This window comes from Diadema antillarum, unplaced genomic scaffold (genome assembly GCF_040938485.1).
Source record: "Diadema antillarum isolate AM-2024a unplaced genomic scaffold, OU_Dant_1.0 seq00001406_RagTag, whole genome shotgun sequence".
Lineage (NCBI taxonomy): Eukaryota > Metazoa > Echinodermata > Echinoidea > Diadematoida > Diadematidae > Diadema > Diadema antillarum.
In genome coordinates this window covers 6,896-21,083 of record NW_027272161.1, presented here as the reverse complement: position 1 = coordinate 21,083, position 14,188 = coordinate 6,896, and the positions used below count along the sequence as shown (strand labels likewise).

Sequence of the window (14,188 nt, the reverse complement as noted above, 5' to 3'; positions counted from 1 at the left end):
TTCATTGCAGCCGAGGTGGGCGCCTCTCTCGCTTCTCGCTGCCCGAAAAACTTGAAACTGAATGCTCCGAATAATGAGGCAATCATCTTTGCAGTTTGCTGTTTTATTTTTAGAGTAGAACTGCCTCAGCTCATCTTTGTTATGTTAGATCCTATGTCGTGATGTAGAAACTACTTCATGTCAAGTTCCAAGTATTGTTACTAGTTATATATAGGATTTATATTTTTTATGTAACTTGATGAGTGTATCGCAAAGTTTTCGGCTCTAACGTCTAAGAGAGTGTATTATTACTTAGATCTATTTCTGTTTACAATATAAATATCAAAACCTCGACCTTCTGGCACTAATGTTAAACTCAAAACAAATTTCTCAACTTGGTTTTCGATAAATAATTCACCAAAGAGTTTTATATTTCACTTTCGAAGTAGATTTTAATTTCTATAAAGTATTATAAAAGAACATAATTGTAAATTGATTATTTAATTAATTTCCTTTTGTTTACATTTGTCTTTGTTATCTTAACTGATCACTTTTATAAAGTAAGTTTTATAATATTATATTAGAGTGAACATGCAAGAATGTATTTTGTCAATATACATGTACCAGTAGGTAGTTCAAATCCTCCACATATCAAAGATGCATACTGTAGCATAAGTGCTCTATTTTGTCCTAGCAATTCAAATCCAGTTTTATAGAGAGATGGGATATATTTCACTATTTCCAAAGGTGAGATGTGTATTCAGTCGTACTATTTTTGCTCAGCATTTTTGCTTGAAAAAATATAAAAACGACATTGTGCTTACAATGAATTTGATTCATGCCATTTTCTGCAGATCCCGATAAAGGTGACTCACAAGCAGCTGGTCCTTTTTTGAGTGTTCGGCGATTTCTACAATGGCTGTCGTGACCCCAGTAGACCAAAATGGGGTGCCGCTGACCAGTGCTGACGCCGCAAAGACTGATCTGCAGGAGATCCTCCAGAACCTGTCGCAAAATGGTCACATCACGCCCAAGTCCCTGTCGCGGAGCCCCTCGCCCTCCCCACCCTTCATGCGGCTGTCAGACAAAATCAGCTGTCGCATCGCCAACAAAGAGCGCTGGTTCTCCCTGGAATTCTTCCCGCCCAGGACATCGAGTGGTGCAGTTAATCTGGTTGCAAGGTAATGTCTGTTGTTGGCAGGTCGTTCTATTTAGTATTCTTTTGTGTGTTTGTGTGTGTGTGTGTGTGTGTGTGTGTGTGTGTGTTTTTGGTGTCTTCACTGAGCATAAATGCCACGAGAAAACATACACAACTTGTATGGAGAGTTTTATTGCAAAAGGAGCTAACTCCATTCTTGTTTCGTTGAGATATTTGTGATTAAAGCAGCTAAAAACAAAGAAAATGATAAGAAAAAAAAAAACTACCTAGGATATTTTTTATCAAAACTTCTTAAATATTTAAATGTTGAATACAAGTGAGGTATTATTACTGGAAAGGTTTGATTTCGCTCTATCTGATGATGAATTACGTTGAAATGTTTAAAGATGTTGCTTGAATAGCCCTTTTTGCAATAAGACACTTCAATATGTAGGCCTATATACAATAAGACCGATGAAACCGACAAATTATGGCTGCTTTATTGTGTATTCTAGCTGTAGGCAGAATAATAATTTGATTTCCAGGGTATTGGTACACTTTAAGCACAAATGTGTGTACTCATCTATAACATAGGTGTTTCTCGAGTTAAATCACTTCAAGTTAGAATACAAAACAAAACATAAACAGCTCTTGTACAGCTCTACTTGACAGTTCACTTTTGTGTAAAAGAAAAAGTCAATTTATGCGTTACCGTTAGAATGAGAATCCATTGTGTAGGTCAAATATTTTATCCTGTGATATGTGGTATTCTCTTGCCCAATAGCATTACATTTGTATGATTTACATTCCACCTGAAAAGACGGGAGAAAAGATAAAGAAATAGAAAGTATGCTTTCTTTGATATAAAATATTCAATGGTATTAAGGGTTTTGCAGACAGTGCCTCTTTTACAGCCAAATAGTCCCACGGTTTATAAACAGACTGAGGATAGTTTTTGCAATCTTTGATGCGATTATCATTGTAACACATGTTTTCCCACGTTCTTGCATTTATCTAATGCTGTGTCTGCAGTAAAATGAAATGCTTGTTAGAAATGCATAAAAATTTACAAGTTGTACGTACAATTGTAGTCCTATCTGGTAATAATTTTAAGTTAAAGGAGAAAACAACAGATATTTAAATTTTACAAGTCATATGATATTCAATGTGACCATCCAGCTCAAAACCCACAAAAGTTATAGAATAAGATTCTCTGTAATGATCAGAATGCATGTCCAAAGTGTCATTTGGATGGATGGACTAACGTTGTGGTCTCTAAAATTTGTCAATACCAGAGAGTAATCTTTTCCCTACCTACATGTACTTGTAGTCCCTGTCAAAATTTGGTGGCTAAAAGACAACCAAAATGATGATCTAGCAGTTTTTTCTTGACCATATTTTTTCAGACAGGAGCTACAATGTACTTTTCATTATGACATGGAACATATTTTATATACCTGTAATTGATACTGTAAAAGTGGAAATTTTCGCGGTGTTGAAATTTTCGCGCATTTCGCGCAACCAGAAACTAGCGCGAAAATAAAAGCCCGCGAATATTTTTGCTTGCCATAAGTTCCTGTGCGTGCCGTCTTGATTCCGCGGAATTAAAAACACGCGAAACTCTTCTGACCCGGCCAATCACGAAAAATTAGTCACGCGAAAATATCCACTTTTACAGTACTTTAATTGCGTGCAGCACGTTTGAGTGACCCTAATCTCTAAATAGCATGATGAAACTGCACAGGGCTCCTAACTCACTTCATTTCAATCACTTATTTTTTTATTTTATTTTATTTTTTTTTTAATGGGTTGGATGATCCAGTTTTACCAGGTTGATCATTTCTTATAAACTGTAAACTAACACACTTTGCAGTGAAAATTCATTTTGGCCCTCTTTTTGTGGATTTTGAGCTGGGCGGTCACATCCATACATACTTACGTACAATAATCTACTTGTACATTAACTTATAATTTACCACTTGCCAGATCGGGCAAGCAGATTTTTGCAAATTTGCTGCAAAACACTTAAATAATGAAACACAATGATATGAATACAATGTAGACAGAACACATTGATTCACACGCTAATAAACAATAGAGTAGCAAACTTGTCTGATCAAGTGTTCCCATTGCAATTGCTTTGGGGCTTCTTCACATTTATAAGTAGGCCTATTGGAAAATTGCTGAAATGAAATACAAAGTGTGTTGCATCACTAAACAGCCATTATGCTTGGGCTTCTGTATGATTGACTTTGTGGGTTTGTTGGGGGAATTAGTGAAAAAAAAAAAAACTTTTTGCATGTGTCTGAATGAGTGGTGACCATAGAATGGTGAAACTGGGCAGGGGAGCTCGCATGAAAGGTGACCCTATACCTGTCACTCATCGTGGTCAGTGGAGGGGGGGGGGGGCACTTTTTTTAGATAGAGACCTTGAAGTGTGAGCAATCCGAGGTTGTTTTTTGTGCTGAAGTTTTTTTGTTTCTTTTTTTTTTTTTTTTGCTTATCAGCTGAAGAAACTTGAAATGGAAGGAGAAAGATGAGCTGAAGATATACAAATATATATTTTTTTTGCTTGTCAGCTGTAGAAACCCCCAGAAGTGGCACTAGAAGTTGCACTGAAGGTCTTTTTTTGCTTGTTAGCTCGTGAAATCTGGAAGTGCCCCCCCCCCCACCCCCACTTTTGACAATGCTCCACCAGCCCTGCTCATGACCATATTCAAACAGCATGCGCAGTGGGAAACTTCACATCAATCTATATACAACATTTTCCAGAACGGTCAAGATTAGCGTCTAAACGGTCTGTCCCTTATATGATAAGATGGTCCTTTTGATTGTAGTATACGTCATTTCATTTCTTGATCGAGTTCTGGTGTAAAGTAGCTTGTTCCTGAACACCGGGATACTGTGACTCATCAAACATCAGATAGGAACACCAGACCATACATCTGTTTGTTAGCTTGGAGAGCAATGACATAGTAATCAGCCTGTATCAACATGATTATCTACCACTTGCTTATTAAATAACAAGGCATGGGAATGTTCCATGCTTGTACAAGATACTTGATTACATTTCACCTCAGTGTTCAGAGGTGGATATGTACTAGTGTATCTGATCAATAAATATTTACCTCACAATCATCTTGGATCTCTAACTCTGTCTTGTCTGGGTTTTTGTGTTTGTTTTTTTGTGGTTCATTTTTGCTCTTGTTTTTTTTTTTTTTGGGTTGCGTGGTTAGAGACTGTCGTTCTTACTCCATCTTACCACTGCATGAACAAGGACCTTGTTTGACCTTCACACTTTCAAAGTCTGATAAATCACCCTAATGCCCTGGTAATGATTGCCAATTGTGTTTTCCAGATTTTTCAGGCCAGCAAATCAGATACAGGAGTTCACTTTGCAGTCAACTATAGCCAGTGCCTCAAAGTCATCAAATTTAGCTTGAATTTGACCTCGTTGAATGATTATAGTTATCAGACTATGTTTATTTTACTTTTGTATTTTGTTATTGACTAATTCATGTTTGTGTGTGTGTGTGTATTTCTTTCTTTCTTTTTCTTTCTTTTTTTTTGAGAGGGGGGGGGAATAGTTAGTCAAATAGACAATTTTTATATCAATTTTTTTATGTACATTTTTTACCAAGTTCCCAGCAAGCAGAAAAAGCATGCTCAGTGATTGCTCCACATAGCATCAGCATTTCATATTCAAAATCATAGGCAAACTGAATTCCCCAAGTGTAGAAATGTGTTTGAACACTGAAATAGGCTAGTACAATAGCTCATCACTATCAAAGTCCTTGGGAAAAAATGTCATTTTTTTTTCTTGTTAAGCAAAGTGTTCCCTAGTTGCACAGCTGGCATGCACTGGGGTGAATAATGCTCACAATATCTGTACCCTATAGGATTAACATAGTTCCAACTAGCCTGAACTTGGAGTATAAAATCAAGCAGAACATAATTTAATGGGAATTTTGAAATTTGAAAACCCTGGTACTTAAGATAAAAATTAAAATGGTTAGATAAAATTAAAATGGTTAAGACCTGTTTGTTTACAATTTTAGCAATTCCAACCCTTTTACCCACAAAGTAAAATGCCCGGTAGTTGCACAAGATGTTCACGCCATTTGTATTACACTTGTATATTGTTTTCATGTTTTCAACATGTTTCTACTGTCCTGCCTCACCGCAGTTTTGTTTTAATGATTAATCCAGAGACTCCAACTCTCCCGTTTTCGACGGGAGATCTCCCGCCGAAAGCTAATTTTTGCAAAATCTCCCGTTCTCCCACCCTGGCTCTGTGTCTCCCGGTGGAAAGAATTTTTTACTTATTGCTATCTTACAGTGTATGTTGAAAAAAAAAAGCCTTAGATAGCACCAGAGAACATCTAGAACCCTAGGAACTTCGCACACAGCAACTTGGAGTCTCCCGTTTGCTAGGGGTTTCGGGCGGGAGAATCTCCAGATCAGAAGGTGCTTGGGGTTGGAGTCTCTGTTAATCTATGGCAGCAGAGGCTTGGGAGCAATATCATGCTATCCCCTATTCTACACATTGAGAGCTGAAGCAAATTTGACTTGATTCCCCGCCGCAGATTTGATCGCATGTTCCATGGGGGACCGCTCTTCTGCGACATCACCTGGCACTCTGCTGGCAACCCTGGGGGCAAGGCGGAGACGAGCTCCATGGAGATCGCCCGCACCATGCTGAACTACTGCGGCCTGGACACCATGCTGCACATGACCTGCGTCAACCAGACCGCCGAGACCATCACGGCTCTCCTGCAGAGGGCTAAGGAGTGTGGCATTCGTAACATCCTTGCTCTACGGGGAGGTGAGTCCAACCAACCATGATACCGAACCCCTATCTACCCTCCCCCCCCAAAAAAAAACAAACAAACAAACAAACAAAATAAACAAAACAAAAACAAAAACAAAAATAGATAGAATGAGTCTCATGAGCTGGATGTGTGACTGCTTACCGTAAAACCAGGGCCCCGTTTCACAAAACTTGTTATCAGTGTCAAGTTGAAGTTGTTATAAGCTACTGAAATCCTTGCATCTGATTGGCTAAGAGCAAATTTGTCACAGAAATGTGACAGTTGTCACTGATAACAAGTTTTATGAAAGGGGACCCGGAGCATTTGCGGCATGAAACTTTTAAGAATTGCTGCCTCATGAAATATTACGAGTTATTGAGGGCTGCACACTTGCCCATTTTTCTACTTGTCAGACCGGTTGTCGGACCAGTAGGTACACTGTACCTATTTTTTCCATGCTTTACTGGTCCATTCCTGAAAAAGTTACTTGTCCAACTGATTTTGATTGGTCAAGGACTGTTAGACCAGTGCCAGTGTGCAGTGTTGAGTTATTGAATTGTGAAGACAGATTTCTCACTGTTTCATGGTTACTGCAGTTTTGGTAGGCTGCAGTTCCATGTTATGTACATGTAAATCTCGATATCCTTGAGTTTGAATAATTGTTCTGCATACTTTATATCCAATCTATTTCTGTTGATCTATTTACATGTATCAATCTGTCTATACAGCATCTTAAAAAGCAAAGTACATGGTACCGGTACATGTATTTTAAACTAGAAGGACACAATGACTTGTTTGTTGCTTTCTTGTTTTTCCTATTCTGCTACAGGTTTTGTTATTTTGTTTCTGTGTTGGATTGCATGTTTGTTTTGTTTTTTCTTGAGGATGTGGTTAGCACATGAAGTGATAAAGTGATTTTGCTTGCTTTGTTGTACACCACAGATGTTCCGGGCCATACCGACTGGAAACCAACTCCCAATGGTTTTAACTACGCAGTGGACCTGGTCAGGCACATCAAGAACGAGTTTGGAGATGACTTTGTGATATGTGTTGCTGGTGAGTATCATGCCAATTCAAATCCATATTATTGATGTTAAGTATTGTTATATAATATCAAATATGAACAATAGTTATTTAATAAAAATGTTTCCAGACTAAACCATCTACAGTTATAGATTATTAAGAAAAATCCTGATATCTCCTTATATTTGAGGCTTAACTACAAAAATGGTATATGGTGGAATGTTTTGTGATACAACAGACCTACACATATGCATCAAATGTCATATTTTGAAAATGTTTAAAATCGCTGCTCCCAAAGGTAAACTGGACCTTTAACGTTTTGTGCCTTTAGCCTAAATGGATGCCAGAGGCATTATGCAGTTGGGTAATACAGGTTGCACTTGTCTCTGTCTGTCCATGTGTCCATCCTAGATTCCATTATTTGTAAGTCCAGAAAGAAGTGTACAGCGGATTTCCTTGTGATTTCAACCTGTTGAGGATGGGCTTATTTTGCTATAACAGGCATTTCCCGCAGACACCTGCCTGAGTATACTCAGGACTCATCCTCAACAGGTTAATACCCTTTCATTGACATTCTGACAAGTGTAACTAGTCTGTAGGATTTCACTTTTGCGCAAAGAAATATGTTGCACTAGTGACCATTGCTTGTTGTCTTTCCATCGCCAAGGTTACCCAACCGGTCATCCGGATGCGATGAGCTACGAGGAAGACCTCAAGTGCCTCAAGGATAAAGTGGATGCCGGAGCAGACTTTATCATCACGCAGCTCTTCTTCGAGGCCAAGACATTCCTCAAGTTTGTGAGGGACTGCCGCACCCTGGGCATCACCGTGCCCATCATCCCTGGTGTCATGCCGATACAGGTAGGATGCTGGTTGCGTGATCATCCATCCTCTGTTGTGCGTCGTGCATACATTTTTTTTTTTACATTTCACAGAACCCCGTAATGGATTTTTACCAAACTTGGCAGGAACAGTTGTAACACTCCTAGGTTGATAGGATCTCACTATGTTCAAATGGGTGGCCAAGTTTTCTGGATATTTTGAAATCTTTAGTTTGATTCATGCTTTTTGCTTTGTTTAGTCTAATCATCAAAATGTACATATGAATGGTAATATTTGATATGCCAGTCATGCAAGTATGCATACACTTTGCCGTTAAATTCAATCCCTAATGTAGTTTTTCTGTCCTAATGCATTTATTGTGATCTTCTATATGCTGGTTTGAGTGGAAATATGCTAAAATCAACTGAAAAGAAAAGATGTTTGTGACCACTTTATTTTCCTCCCCCCCCCCCCCCCCCCCCCCCCTCTCTTGTGGCAGGGTTACCACTCCCTGAGAAGCCTGGTCAAGCTGTCCAAGCTGGACGTTCCCCAGAAGATCATGGACGTCATTGAACCCATCAAGGAGAACGACGCGGCCATCAGGAATTACGGTGTCCACCAGGCTGTCTCCATGTGCAAAGAGTTGTTTGACAGGTGAGGGAGAAGAATGATGCCCTCTTTTGTTACGGCTCAGGTGAGCTATTGCGATCGCTCTTCTTCCGGCGTCTGGCGTGCGTCGTGCGTAAACTTTTTACATTTTCATCTTCTTCTTGAGAACCCCATGACCGATTTTCACCAAACTTGGCAGGTAGCATCCCTAGCGGGATAGGATCTCAATTTGTTCTTCAAATGGGCACCATTGCCCACCTGGGGGGGGGGGGGGGGGGGCCAGGGGGGCCCAAATCCCCTAAAATTAAGGAATCTTTAAAAATCCTCTCTAGAACCAGAAGTGATAGGGCTTAGATAATACTATGAGTTAGTACATTGATGACTGCAGTTTCAAGTTTGTTCATGGGGTTGGCGAAATCAGGGGTGCCCCCCCCCCCCCCCCCCCCCCCCCCCCCCCCCCCCCCCCCCCCCCCCCCCCCCCCCCCCCGGGACCCAGGAGAGGGGATGGGGAGAAGTCCTACAGTTGTAATGGGGCCTGAATTGTACATGTTCATCTTCTTCTTGAAAACCTCGTGATGAACTTTGACCAAACTTTAATAGCAGGTAGCATCCCTAGGGGGATAGAATCTCAATTCCTTCAAATGGGCACCATGTCCCTCTTGGGGGGCCCCTAGCCCCCCCCCCCCCCCCCCCCCACACATTGAGGAATATTTTAATCTTCTACCCTAGAACCAGAAATGATAAAGTAAAGTTAATACAATGAGTTTGTACATTGATGACTGTAGTTCCAAGTTTGTTCATTGCAGATCCAGGGCTGCCTGCCCCCCCCCCCCCCCCCCCAACACCCTGGAGTTGGGGGGGGGGGATCCATATGCAGGCCTAGATTTCCAATGTTCTCAGGTAAGAGTGTGCAAGAATGCATGGAAGGTGAAATTGCGATACTCGTGTGAGCGCGTGACCCCTGGGTCTCTTGTTTTCTTGTTGCCATGGAGATCGACCCGGAGAACCCACCAAGGCTGCTCACAAAAAAAAAAAAAAAAAAATGTGGGTCTTCTGTATAAAATATAAACACCATGTTAAGAGAGTCTTGCCCGAGGGGGCTGCAGCAATCCAAACATCTGAAGAGTTTCTGAAATATTCTGAAATAGATTTCCTCAGGTGGCGTGGCATGTAGGCTTATGTAGGCTTATGCTGCATTTATCAACTTATACATTTTTGAAACTCATTTCAGTACTTACTATCAAAATGTGTTTGCAAATCACCTTTCGGATCATGTTTCTGGAGTTGTTGCATAATTTATCAACTCTGCTTTGAGTTGAGAGGGAGGCCTTGTCACTGCGCAGCTCCACTGCGCAGTTTGTCCGGAGGAGCAGAGATGTGTAGTTGGCAGTGGTTGACATGGGCAGGTTGGAGCTACATGTACATTGTATATTTAAAACACGTTTCAAAACAACTTTGCGTTTATATACTTTACAGAACAAGTTTCTGGTTAGAAAGCAGTTGCGATTCCATGTTTTTCAGCGTTTTGGAAACGCATTTCTAGCCATATAATCAAAACAGCTTTGCATTTATCAATCGCCCAAAACTCCCTGGAAATTGTTTGGAAACCTTAATTCTGTGCCAGAAGTGAGTTGATAAATGCTTCCAAAGTAATGTAAGTGTGTGTGTGTGTGTGTGTGGGGGGGGGGGGGGGGGGGGGGGGGGGGGGGGGTGGGGGGGTGAGCTAAACCCCATGTCTATTGTAGTGATTGTCAGTGATTGTCCTCATACTATTTTCCATGCTAATATACATTCAGGGTCAGTATGGATAATCCTTTCAAAGAGACTCATGCAGATTTTTTTTTTTTATTAATTATTATTTTTTTTTTTAGCTGGGGGAAAGGGTTGGTTTGATTAAGCCATTGAGGACGAGTCTTGAGTATACTCGGGCAGGGGTCTATGGGAAACGCGTGTTGTAGCAAAATCAGCCTTCCCTCATTGGGTTAAGACACAAATTTGCTGGTAAAAATGTCTATGGGAACTTTTTGTGTTGCACAGTTTCTTTTTCACAATCCACTTGACACATTCTTTTCAGTGTTTGTCTTTGCTGTCTTCCTTCTGGACAAATATTTGTTCAAATGGTGGAGTGCAAAGACTGCGATGGGACGGAAAGGGACATGAACTTGAGTGTTTGTTCATGTGTGAGTCAATAGGCATTGTAATGTACTTTTTTTTTTGAGAGTGCGTAGGAGCAGGGTATGTTTGTTGGCAAAACAAGGGGTTAGCAGAGGGATGAGTACAGACACTGCTGCCCTTGTTCCTTTGGTAGGAAACAAAATCCTGGTCCCTAGTTTTGTTTTGTTTTGTTTTGTTTTGGTTTTTTTTTTTGGGGGGGGGTTCAAATAGTTGGGTATGCAGCTTCTATCATATGTGCCAAATGCATTGCAAATTGGAAGAATTGGCTCACTATAAAGTGTAGTCATATTTGACCCATTGATGACTAGCCTTGTGCTTTTGTAATAGTAAGAACAACTGTTATATGTCAGCAATTTTACAGTATTTACTTGTACAGATACAAGTGTGATGTACAGTAAAACGAGGAATGTTCGCGCGCATTTGAATGTCGCGAATTTCACGAGCGCCAGCATTTGCAAAATTAAATTGCACACAAAAGTTCTTGTCTACACAATATGCATTTGATGCCAGTGACAATTCGCGAAAATTTTATACCACGAGAAAAAAACGTCGGCTCCAATTCACAAATGTTCATGTTACGCGTATATCGTGTTTTACAGTAGTTCTGAAATATTGATTTCATATGAATTTAATACAACATATACAACAAAATATTTCATAGGTCTCCTCTCTTTTTTTTTTTAGCTGTAAGGGAAAGCCTACATAGAAAGTTTTAGATAATTTCTTCATATAAAGGTAGCAGTATCCTTATGCTTGAATTGCTTTTAGAATGTGAGCGAGATCATCAAGTTCAGATCTCATGCCTCTTCTCCCCCCCCCCCCCCCCCCCCCCCCCATTTAAAGGTGAAACACAGTTTTGGTATGCCCGCAGAACTGTCAAATTTCGCTCCAAAATGTTCATGTACGCCTAAGAAATATGTGGAATAATGTTGTAATAACAAGATATCCATTGAGTAACGACGAAAATGCAAAATAAACAAAAAAGGTTCGCCAGAGTTGCAATCTCAGAACTACTCATCATCCTGGGAAATCATGTCAGCCAGGTAAAGTTTCTTGGTAGACTCTTTCGATATACTGCAAGCAAATATGAAATGGTGCAACACATGTTCTCAAACCCTTAATACTAGAACTGTGTTTTCACTTAAGACAGCCAGATAATCATTCCCTGGGAGAAAAAAAATGACATGTAGGTACCGTAAAGTTTAGAGTCACCAATAGAAGGAAGTATCCTAGTGCTCGGGTCCCTGAGGAAGGAAGCAGCACATGGTGATGTTGAGCTGACACTCCTCAAGAGCACATTCAGCTCTCAGCTGGCCAGGGCATGGAGAGGAAAAAGCCAACAGAAGTGTCTGCACGACTGTGTCACGTGCAAGCCCTGCGTGCTTTTGATATGATATGTTCTCTCCAGATTGGCCAACATACATGTATTTGATCAGCTGTTGACAGTGTTGGTGTGGGCAGACGTGCTCAAGGTCAAGTGTCGCCGAACTACGGCAGGAAGTGGCTTGTTTCAGCTGTAACTTCATCCTGTGAATGTCTTGATAGTGGTAGTATGATTGGTAGGAAGGGCAGAAAACAGTGACGGTTCTTTCCATGAAATCGTATGGTGAAAATTCAAGGTCAAAGGTCACTGTATATGCCTATGGATATAAAAAAAAAAATCCTAAACAATTCATCATCATATTATTGTATCATGATTTTACTACCATTTATTATCGTTTCCAGTCATTACTTTAGCTAGAAATGTCCAGTATTGATTCAGCATTGTGGACTAGGTGGAAACAAATTGACATTCATTTTGCAGGAACGAGACATAAAGGTCAAGATTTGTCACTGTGGTTTGGGTCAAAATGTCACGTGTGCACTGACATGCACATGTGGAAGGAAGGCCTCTTGCTTGCGTGTATTTTCATCCATGGACTGAGTCTAAACTGTAGATTTTGATTTGAGTGGTGAATTTGAGCCCTCATAATCATGTATCTAATTCCACATGAAATAATGCATCTTTCTGCCCATACTCAGCACTGTCAAAGATAATTTGCCAAAAAGGGGTGAGTGATTATTATGCCGTGTGCATCCAAAGCACGTGGTAACAACCTTGACCCCTCTTTGCCACCACTCCACCCCCGCAAAAAAAAAAAGAAAGAAAAAAATTAAGGAGGAGAAGTAAACAACAAACAAACAAACACACAGGCACAGAAATGCAATGAGGTAGACAGACAGTGCTAAAGAGAAACACACAGTAGAGACAAAAATCCAACCACAAACAAAGTGTCAAAGAAACAAACAGTATGACAGATGAATGCGCAAAACCAGCAAAATCAAAATGTTTCACCACCGGGTCTTTCTCCCCTTCTCGCAGTGATGAGGTCTTTGGCATCCACATCTACACCCTGAACCGAGAGGTGGCCACCATCGAGATCCTGAAGGCGCTGGGCATGTGGTGTGAGGAACCAAAGAGATCGTTGCCATGGAAAACCACGGCTAATCTCAAGAGGAAACAAGAAGATGTCAGGCCCATCTTCTGGGCATCCCGACCAAAGAGCTATGTGTACAGGTACGAATCCCATTCACCACCTCCCCCCTCCCCCTTTCTTACTGAGTTTTAGACTTGCACGTCCTGGCCTTAACTCTAGTACGTAGGTGATTCATATGCATTTTGAATATAACAATTAAGAAATTTGCCAGTCCTAAGGACTTTATTCCAACAGGAGCAGCCTGTACATGAAAAAAGAAAAGAAAAGAAATATACATGTATATACACACACATGTGTGTGTGTGTGTGTGTGTGTGTGTACATGTATATGACTTTTTTTATTTGTATAAATGTGGTAAGAGTAAAATCATCAATAACAAATGAAATAACTATGGCATCCAAGATGCAAATCAGTCCCTACTCCACCCAAACTTACAAACATTGCATGTACTGTCCATTCGACACAGGACCCAAGACTGGGACGAGTTCCCAAACGGGAGGTGGGGGGACTCCTCCTCGCCCGCCTTTGGCGAGCTGCGCGACTACCATCTCTTCTACCTGACCAGCAAGTCGGCGCCCAAGGAGCTGCAGTCCATGTGGGGCGAGCAGATCACGTGCGTGGAGGACGTCCATGAGATCTTCACCTGCTACCTGACCGGCACCCCCAACAGATACGGCAAGAAGGTGAGCATCGAAGGAAAGCAAAACAAAACAAAACAAAACAAGGAGGGAGCCACTACTATGTGGACCCTCCATCAAAACCTGCAAAAAAAGTAACTTTATTTGATGAATTTTCAACAGGCATATGAAGTGAAACTCACTTTTAGGTCAGCGTTGTTGATATGGCGGTTTTAGTGTTGTTTCTTGCAGGGATATCCTTTTTCTGTCTTCCATTGGAATCATCTATTGTACCACATCAGTAGAGGATGGCGCTGTCGGCTTGAATAGACCCTTAAAGGGGAAATCCTGTCCAAATATAAGTTACAACTAGTCTGATAATTAAAAAAAAAGAGTATTAAAAGATGGTAAAGATTTGACTGAAATCGGATAAAAAAATAAGGAAGTTGTGACATTTGGAAGTTTTGCTAATTTCTTTAAAACAGTTTTTGTACAGTGGATATGAATATGCGAATGAGTGAGCTAACCCAGTCATAC

General features: G+C 40.6%; 1 protein-coding gene across 1 annotated transcript; it reads left to right on the top strand.

The window, feature by feature from the left end:
- Positions 1-857: 857 nt before the first annotated feature.
- LOC139709092 (methylenetetrahydrofolate reductase (NADPH)-like) lies at positions 858-13,734 on the top strand (the record flags this gene model as incomplete). The annotated part of the gene is made up of 7 exons (XM_071621054.1): positions 858-1,160; positions 5,704-5,942; positions 6,871-6,984; positions 7,619-7,812; positions 8,273-8,427; positions 12,920-13,114; positions 13,501-13,734. Coding segments are annotated over exons 1-7 (1,397 nt in total), but the record flags the coding sequence as incomplete, so codon positions are not given.
- Between the last annotated feature and the right edge of the window lie 454 nt (positions 13,735-14,188).